Raw genomic sequence first — 9517 nt, forward strand, 5'->3', positions numbered from 1 at the left:
AAAAGAATTAACAAAACAATTAGAAATCATTCCAATCTACATGTACAATCAGTAATTCTTCTGCATGGGATTTTTGTTATTTGGCTCACGCCTCTTTCCCACGTCAGTACCTGGCATTATGCCCGGCATCAAGCAGGCACTTGATAAATGCTGCTGACAAAAATAAGTGAGATCATTTATGACCATGACGGGCTGGAGCTGTGCCGTTTTGCCCTGGCTGCCATGTGCCCCACGAGGCAGTTGAAACGTAAGCATAAATGAGTTAGAATCCAATTTAACAATTCAGTGCCTCATTGCACTCCCCACGTTTCAAGCGCTTGGTGGCCACGTGAGGCTGGCAGCTACCCTATGGGACAGTTCATCTGCATCCTTGCAGAAAGCTCTGTCAGGCAGCACAGAGCGAGAGAGCAGCTGCATTGGTGACTTTAGATGAGAGGGGGAGGAATCTCAGGTGAGGAAATTTGTCCTGAAGGCAGAATGATGAGAAGCAGCCACTGGTACAGGGACCTGGAGGGAAGAGGTTTCCAGGCAGAGGGACCAGTCGGTGCCATGCCTAGTGGGGCTGAGTCCTGGGGGCCACCAAGCAGAGGAGCAGCTGGAAACCCCAAAGAGAGGAAGGACCAGTGAAGGAGGAGGGGAGCCGCAAGAATCTGGCATCCCAGGAGCCGTGGGAAGAATGCGCATGAGGAAGGAAGGAAGGAAAGGCCCTTGGCTGGTAGAGTTCACTGGTCTTCCCCCACCGAAGGGCAGCGGGTGTGATGGAGCAGCCTTTGAAGACTCAGTTGGGATGCTAAAGGGATGGCCAGCCTTTGGGGCAGGGTGGAGTACTGCCCACTGGTTTTGGCAGATGCCAGAATGGCTGGGTCCAGAAACTGAGGGGCAGAAGTGGGAGTGGCTCCGTTCAGTATTGTGTTCCTGGTCCACTAACAAAATATTTGTTTCCCATCCCTGCAATTTGGGGCTCTGCTGGTCCGGCAGACTTAGTTTCCAAGGGAGGAATGCTTCCACCAGGGGACCCTGCGCCGGTCCCACTGAATGGGAAGTTAAGGCAGCCACAGCCAGCTGGGTGAGGACAGGGGTCCTTGGAAGGTTCGCAGAAGGAGGAAATTCTAAAGATTGGCTACACCTCAGGGCCAGCTGCAGAAATAAGAGCTAGAGAAGCTCTGTGCATTTTGTCACGCTTTTGAGTATCTTAACTCCTTTGTTCCTTCTTACTTTCCTTTTCTAATCCCGTGGTTAATTTATCTTGGTGGTAATTGACCTCACAATTGGGCCAGAGAATGAGAATTTGCCTAATGGGACCTCGGACTCCCCCTTTTCTGGAGAGAGGGTGAGGGTGTGTTCACCTACCTGAGGGCTGGTCACGCCCCGCCGAGCGGAGGCATAATGTCACCGTGGTCATCACCTGGGAGATGAATGTGGGTGGGAGAATGTGACGGATGCTGAGCGGGAAGGGAGGGCTGGCTGGCTTGGCTTTCTCAGCTCTGCTCGTCCCTGCCCTTTTGTGTAAAGCAGAGGCCTGGGAACCTCAGGTCCCAGGTTCCTTCACCACACTGGCTCTGCGTTCCCTTCCCCAGGGAGAGGCATTCATGCCACATTGGGACAGCAGCGAAGCCCTCATTTTCTGGTAGCACGCTAGTATGGGGCATCCAAAGAAATCACACGCAGACTTTTCCAGCAGCTTCCCGGCAACCTCCTGGCAATCAGCCCTGACAGTCCTGCAGGTAGCTGGGACCATTGCATCTTGGGGCCTGGGAACCACTTATTTACTTTCGGATTTCCCCAAAGCCTGCAACAGCCTCCCTGCCCCTCAGTCCCCCCGGCCTGGTAGGGATTGTGGAAGTCACTGATTATCTGAGCCCTTCCTGCTCGAAAGTGGCCCTACCTCCCTGGCACCTGCCTCTAAGTCTGTCAGTGCTGCTTCACCCAGCTCGTCCATGCTGTCCAGCACACATCTGCTAGGGAAGGAGTCCCCTGCTGAGTGCTCTGTCTGTGAACACCTCCTGCCTGCACCCTGCACACCTCCTGGCTTTGGACTCCCTCTGCGAAGGCCTTCTGTGGACCCCTTCTTCATGCCACACTTTTCCCAGGGCGGCTGGTGCTATTTCCACCCCTGGGGAGACCTTCAGCTCCCACATGTGCCTGGGAATGCATACATCTCTGCTCTAAAGCTTCCTCCGGCTACTGGAGCTCACTCCCTGTGAGAGCCTGGACACCAGGCCTTTCCTGAGAATACTCTTTGTACATTTATGTTTTAATAGCTTTACTGGGGTTATAATTGGCACACAATAAACCACGTCTCAAGTGCACGCTTGGATGAGTTTTGGCATCCGTGAAACCATCACTGCAATTAAGAGTGAGCACATCTGTCACCCCCCAAACTTTCTGGGTACCCCTTTGTGATACCCCTGCCTTCCCGTCCCTGTCCCTATCTCTGCATTCTCCGATCTGGTTTCTTGTCACTGCAGATCAGTTTGCATTTTCAAGAGTTCTACACAAGTGGAATCACACGGTATGCATCCATTTGGGGTAATGGAGACATTTCTTGGTCTTGACTGGGGTGGTGCCCAGACTCTAAACTTAAAATGGATGTGTTTTACTGCCTATTAATTATCCTTGATAAATTGCTTTTTAAAAGGAAGGAAGAGTTATGAAGTTAACACCCCAGCCATTGTGAGGGGAAGTACAGGTCTGGCAGGCAGAACTAGCAGTGTCCACGAGGCCAGTGGGAGTCAGGACACTGGACAGTGATCTGAGAATCCGCCCACCGCCCCGGGTAAAACAACCCCCCCCCCCGAATAAAACATCCCAACGGGAGTGTAACACCCCAGCAGCACCAGTTAGCCTTGTTTGCTCCTCCAGCCAAGGAGACTGATTGAACAAATCTGCCTATTCTTAGGAGGTAAGGCACACTGAGGGAGTCTTCTGCAGTTAAAGGGGAATATGCTGTGCACTGCAAACATCTCACTCAGTGACTTTTTATTGAAATTTGCTTTGTTTTTAGGATTTTTTTTTTTATAGAACAATCATGAAACCGTCTGGGGGTGTTTTTTTTTCTTTTGTGTGTGTGTACCTTTAGCAAATAAGGGTAAAGAAATCTACTATGTCACCAAAGGGTCACATCATCTGGCCCTGAAAAGTAAAAACAGGCTTTTAGAGCCTCACGACCCAAGGCATGGTCAGGCACCTGCAGCATCGGAGTCAAGGAACTTTCCAGAACACCCCTCCCCCACCACGCCTCTGCCTCAGAGCAAACCTCTTCAGTCTGGAGAAAACGTTCCTTTAAGAAAGGGCGAGAATTCATTTGGGTCTAGCTGGGTAATACTTGGTCCTGAAAGCGAGAGAAAAACGAGGATTAGGAGTCTTTTGATAGTTTTCTATTTCGGGGTGGGGCGGATCCCCGTTTCTCGCCATGCCTCACCTCCCCCCCAAAGCACGCCCACCCCACCCCGCCTAAAGGCAAAAAAGGCGCCAAGCCTTGCTTTCCCTCTGCGCCCGGCCGCAATATGGAAATGAGGAGGGCGTGGGTGGCTGTCGCGCCACAGTGTCCGGCCAATGGGGAGCGGCACCTGCCCTCGGGTCCCGCAATGGCTGCTGGGGCTCGCGGGACACGTGGCTTGGCGGGCTCCTAGGGGCCGACCGCATGGGGTGGGGTAGGGGGGTGGGGTGGGGTGGGGTAGGGGGGTGGGGTGGGGCGGGGTGGGGGTAGGGGGGTGGGGTAGCGGGGTGGGGGTAGGGGGGTGGGGTAGCGGGGTGGGGGTAGGGGGGTGGGGTAGCGGGGTGGGGGTAGGGGGGTGGGGGTGGGGTGGGGTAGGGGGGTGGGGTGGGGTGGGGGTGGGGTGGGGTAGGGGGGTGGGGGTGGGGTGGGGATGGACTGGCGGGGGACAGGCCGGCCGGCACTGTGAGCTGCTGGCGGGGGGGGGTGGGGGGTGGGGGCACCACGTGGCCCAGGCTGGCTTCTGGGTGGGCTGCCGTGCGGGGTGGGGGGGTAGAGGGGTGACAGGGCGGGACTTCGGTTCCCCCACCCCCACCTCGAGGCGTGCAGGCTTCAGGGCGCAGCCGCGAGCGGGCCGTGTGCAGCTCCGCGGGGGGCCATCACGCGGCTCCCCTTAACACTCCACCCACTGGCGGCCCACACTGCACTGCGGCGGCGGACGAGAGGTGGCGGCGGCCCGCGGGGGCTCCGCTCCTCAGGCGTCTCCGACGGGTAAGGTGCGGGTCCCCCGGTGTCCTGGCGGCCCTGTGGTCGCAAGGGAAACCCTATTCCCCGTCCCATATTCGCCTTCCGTCCCCACCGGGCATCCCCGGGGCGGGTGACCGCAGGGTCCCCAGGCAGCGGGTTCCCGCTAAGATGGGCCCGCACCCTGACAGCGCGCAGCATGCGCGGGCCTCGGCCGCCCTGGGTGTTCCTGGACCTCGGGCCACCCCGAACCTGCCCCGAGCCCCCTCGCGGGCAGGCCAGGGCGCCCGGGTCTCTCTCCGCCCGGTGTCCGCCAACCTGCACGTGGGGAGACGGTCCTCGGGGGACGGGGTTGCTGGGCCCCAGGGTGGGCGTGAAGGGGGTGGGGGTGGGGGAGCGAGTGTGGGAGAGAACCTGGGGTGGGAGGTGGTGGACGCTGTGGCAGGGGCCTGAGTGAGGGGCTGCACGCATGGGGGGAGGTCGCGGGGGTGCAGGGGTGGGCTCCTGGGCGCGAGAGCGTGAGAGTGGGGCTACATGGCAAGGGCGAGACCGTGAAGAGGGAGGGTGCGCGTGGAGTCGACATCGTGGAGGCGGTGGGGTGGGCCCCGCGCGACAGAGGGCGAGAAGGATGGGGGCAAGACCGTGAGGCGGCGACTCAGTGCGTGGGGTAGGCGGGGGCGAGAGGGGGCGGGGGCGAGAGGGGGGCGGTGCGCTGGCAGCGGGGCGTGCGGAGGCGGGAGGGGGCGTGCGGATGTGGGGGCAGGACGCGGCGGAGGCGGGCCGACAGTGAGCTGGGCGGGGTTACGTCGAGGGGAGATCGCAAAGGTTACAGGGTGCGGGGGCGAGAGCGCGAGGTGTGGGGGCGAGTACACGGGCGTAAGACCGTGAGGTGGGAGGGTGCGCGGGTGGGGGCAGATGGCGGCGGTTGGGGGATGGCACGAGGGTGAGAGTGTAATGGGGGAGGGTGCGCGGGTGGGGGCAGATGGCGGCGGTTGGTGGATGGCACGAGGGTGAGAGTGTAATGGGGGAGGGTGCGCGGGTGGCGGCAGGTGGCGGTGTTTGGGAGATGGGCGCGGGGGTGAGAGCGTGAGCTGGGTGGGGCACGTGGAGGCGGGATCGCGGAAGTGAGGATGCGGGCGCCTGGGTGAGTGAGGTGAGGGGCTGAGTGGTCAGCGACAAGAGTGTGAGGTGGGAGGGTGTGCGGGTGGGGGCATCATGGAGGTGGAGGATGGGTGCCCGGGTGAGAGCGTGAGCTGGGTGAAGTACATTGAGGAAAGATTGCGGGGGTGAGAGTGCAAGGTATGGGGGCGAGTATATGTGTGTAAGAACGTGAGGTGAGAGGGTTTGCGGGTGGCGGCAGATGGCGGCTGGCGGTTGGGGGAATGGGCGCGGGGGCGAGCGTGGTGGGGGAGGGTGCGCGGGTGGCGGCACATGGCGGCGATTGGGGGATGGGTGCGTGGGTGGCGGCAGATGGCGGCGGTTGGGGGGTGGGTGCGGGGGCGAGAGTATGAGCTGTGCAGGGCACGTCTAGGCAGAATCGCGGAGGTAAGGGTGTGGGCGCGGGGGTGAGAGTGCAAGGTGAGGGGCCGAGTGCACAGGGGAAGCCCATGAGGTGGGAGGGTGCACATGTGGGTGCATCAAGGAAGCGGACGGTGGGTGCAAGGGTGAGAGCTTGCGCTGGGTGAGGTACATGATGAAAGATTGTGGAGGTGAGGGAGTGTGCACGTGGGTGAGAGTGCAAGGTGTGGGGGCGAGTACACGGGCGTAAGACCGTGATGGGGGAGGCTGCGCGGGTGGCGGCACATGGCGGTGGTTGGGGGATGGGTGTGGGGGTGAGCGCGCGATGGGGGAGGGTGCACGGGTGGCGGCAGATGGCGGCGGTTGGGGGATGGGCGTGGGGGCGAGAGTATAAGCTGTGCAGGGCACATCGATGAAAGATTGCGGAGGTGAGGGAGTGTGCACATGGGTGAGAGTGCAAAGTGTAGGGGCGAGTACATGGGTGTAAGACCGTGATGGGGGAGGCTGCGCGGGTGGCGGCAGATAGCGGCGGTTGGGGGGGTGGGAGCGTGAGCTGGGCGGGGGGCATCGAGGAGGATCGCGGGGGTGAAAGTGTAAGGGGTGGGGGTTAGTGCATGGGGCAAGACGGAGACGCGGCAGATCGGGCGGTTGGGGGATGGGCACGGAGATGAGAGAATGCGCTGGGCGGGAGCATCAAAGCAGGATCGCGGAGGTGAGGGAGTGGGTGCAGGGGGTGAGAACGGAGGTGAGGGGGCGAGTGCACAGGGTTAAGACCCTGAGGTGGGAGGGTGTGGAGGTAGGGAGATGGGTATAGGGGAGACAGAGTGAGGTGGGACTGGGCAGTTCCTGGGGAGATCAGGAAGGTTAAAGGGTGAATGTGGGGGTGAGAGCAGGAGGTCATGGGGCGAACCAGGAGGCATGGGGAACGCGCGTGGGGGTAGATTGTGCAGGTGGGGGATGGGCGCAGGGGCGACAGCGTCAGCTGGGGTGGGGGTGGGGGTGGGGTGTCAAGTTGAGATCCCCGAGGTTTGAGAGTAGGTGTGGGGATGAGAGGGTGAACGCACCAGGGCAAGATCATTAGGTGGGAGGGTTCGGAGTGTAGGCAGATAGCTAGGGGAGGGAGTAGGCAGAGGGGTGAGACTGTGAGGTGGGAAGGGGGCACTTGGGGGTGAGATGGGGGAGGTGAGCAGGTGGGCGAGCAGGAGCATGAGGGGCATTTGCGCATGGAATCAGAGTGTTGGGAGTATGAGCAATTGTGGTCCGAGGTGTATGAGGGGTGGGTGCCGGGGTGAGGGTAGAGGGCATGGTGGATGTGGCCATAGCCTCACTTAGGAGCCTGTTGGTGCCAGCAGCAGCGCCCAATTGAGGAGTTTCTTGTACCCTGGGTCTTGTATCCAGGGTCTTGGTGGATGTCTTGGCACACGGGGATCAGCACGGTGGCATCTGGGCAGAGGCAGAGTAAAGCAGCTCTGCATTGTTATCCACAGCTCCTGTGCGGCAGGACCCACTGCCCCTGGCCAGGAACTGCTTGACTGGACAGAACTAGGGTACGAGCAGGGTGCTAGGTGCTGGGTGCTGGGCCCTATTGGACCTCCTGGGAGGAGGGTGAGGACCTGCGATGTGGCCTCTATCTGGAGGGGCTTGTGTTGGCTCTGGTCACAACTAGGCTGAGGGCTGTGAAGCACTGGGCACCCTGTCTGGGCTTCTTTTCTTCCTCTGACCACAGCTTCCACACCATCTGAAACCGTCAGCTCTGGTGTTTTTTTAGGGCACAGTCCTCGCCCAGCTCACCCCCCTGCAGCAGCCCACTGGTTGATAGAGTGCTCCAAGGCCGGTAGCATCGCTTGTTGTTCCTCAGAGGCCTTGAGCCGACCACCAGACCCTTCTGCAATGGAAACTCAGGGTCTACGTAGTTCCCCGTAGCCATGGCAACACTGCAGCCTCTCATCCCCTCTCGCAGCTCACAGCGCAGCGCTCCGGCCATCTTTTTCATCTGCTGGGCGTTTCCTGAGGGAGTGGGGGGGCTGCATCTGCTTCCTCCAGCCTTGCCTAGGCCACTTGGGCCGCAGTGGCACCCAGCCCAGGAGAGGGGCATTTTCCTGCCCTCATCTGCTTAGAAGGCTCTGCCAGCGGCCTTGGGTGGCAGGCCACGCCTCCTTATACTGACCTTTCCGGGCAGGCAGTGGTAGCTCTCCAGCAGAGTCCCTGGACTTGGAGGAGGAGCCCACAGCAGCAGCAGGTCGGCAGGGAGGGGTGGGGTGGGGGCAGATTTGCCTGGGGAGATCTCTCCACACAGTGACTGCAGGAGCTCTGCAAGTGTGGGGGGCCTGAGTCCATGTGGGGGGCCAGGGTGGGGCTGGGAGTTTCACAGTGCTCTCACCCCTTTGCGTTTAGGCTGTGGAATCCTGGGACAGTTCTGCCCTCGTGAGTCCTGGCACAGGCTCATTCCTGCTCCTGTGTTAGAGCAGCCCTGAGGAAGCGGGAGCAATGGCAGTGACCCTGCTAGAGGACTGGAGCAAGGGGATGGACCTGGACCCCAAGAAGGCTCTGCTGATTGTGGGGATCCCCCTGGACTGTAGTGAGTCCGAGATTAAGGAGACGCTGCAGGCAGGCTTACAGCCGCTGTGCTCATACACAGTGCTGGGGAGAATGTTCCGAAGGGAAGACAACGCTAAAGCCGTTTTTGTAGAATTGACTGACACCATCAACTACGCCCTGATACCCAGTCAGATCCCAGGGAAGGGGGGTGCCTGGGAAGTGGTGGTCAAACCCCGTAACCCAGATGATGAGTTTATCAACAAACTGAACTACTTCCTGAAAGATGAGGGCCGGAGAATGGTAGATGTGGCCAAAACATTTGGGTACAGCCAACTCACTGCAGGGCCTGCAGAGGGCGCAGTGACACCCCTGGAGTTGCCGTCCCTGAAAGAGAGCATGTGGTACCGAAAGCTGAAAACATTCTCAGGCAATGCTTTGCCAGCCCCAGACGAGGAGACCTTTGAAGTGTGGCTGGAGCAGGTGACAGAGATGATGCAGCTGTGGCAGGTGTCGGAGGCGGAGAAGCGGCGCCGCTTGCTGGAGAGCCTGCGCGGCTCGGCCCTGTCCATCATGCGGGTGCTGCGGGCCAACAACGAGGCCATGACGGTGGAGCAGTGCCTGGAGGCCCTGAAGCAGATCTTCGGGAACCAGGAGGACAGCAGGACCTCGCAGTTTAGGTTTCTGCAGACCTTCCCGAAGGCTGGAGAACAAGTCTCTGCTTTCCTGCTCCGGCTGGAGCCCCTGCTCCAGAAAGCCGTGCAGCACAGCCCCATGTCTTTCCGCAGTGCAGACATGGTTCGCCTGAAACATGTCCTGACTCAGGCAACCATGAGCGGGGCCCTCCGGGGCAAGCTGGAGCTTCTGAATCAGCGAGGGTGTCCTCCCACTTTCCTGGAGTTCATGAAGCTCGTTCGAGACGAAGAGGAGTGGGAGGCGACCATGTCATTGACAAAGGAGAAGCAAAAGCAAGCAAGCAAGGGCCGCAAGGCCTCGGGCAGACAGGTTGGTGGAGAAGGCAGCACCCCCCCATCTCACATCAGCACGCAGACAGGGCCTTTTAGCGAGGACACCACCCAGATCTTCCAGGAAGGGGTGCCCCCGGCCCTGAAGCGTCAGCGCCTCTCGTTCTGCTGCGGCAGTGGGGATGAAGGCCAAGACCAAGCAGCGGGCCCTGGGGCCGATGATCAATTTCCATTTCCGGCGACTCAGAGGCAGCAGAGTGCAGTAGAAGAGTCGGGAAACGGGGTGGGGGCTGGGGCCATGAGCCACCCCAAGCCCTAG

At 60.3% G+C, this 9517-nt stretch overlaps 1 protein-coding gene across 7 annotated transcripts; it reads left to right on the forward strand.

Moving 5' to 3' along the window:
* The first annotated feature begins 4094 nt into the window (after positions 1-4094).
* On the forward strand, positions 4095-9517 carry PNMA5 (PNMA family member 5). Of its 7 annotated transcripts, none has more exons than XM_077145161.1 (4): positions 4132-4207; positions 7186-7245; positions 7878-7937; positions 8093-9517. In XM_077145161.1, the coding sequence occupies exon 4, from the start codon at positions 8186-8188 to the stop codon at positions 9515-9517; it is 1332 nt and encodes a 443-aa protein (XP_077001276.1). In that variant the 5' UTR covers positions 4132-4207; positions 7186-7245; positions 7878-7937; positions 8093-8185. The 7 variants fall into 7 exon arrangements, with proteins under 7 accessions (XP_077001274.1, XP_077001276.1, XP_077001275.1 ...); XM_077145162.1 differs by lacking the exon at positions 4132-4207 and adding an exon at positions 5019-5034; XM_077145163.1 differs by lacking the exon at positions 4132-4207 and adding an exon at positions 5101-5123.

The sequence above is a fragment of the Tamandua tetradactyla genome, chromosome X, assembly GCF_023851605.1.
Source record: "Tamandua tetradactyla isolate mTamTet1 chromosome X, mTamTet1.pri, whole genome shotgun sequence".
Classification (NCBI taxonomy): domain Eukaryota; kingdom Metazoa; phylum Chordata; class Mammalia; order Pilosa; family Myrmecophagidae; genus Tamandua; species Tamandua tetradactyla.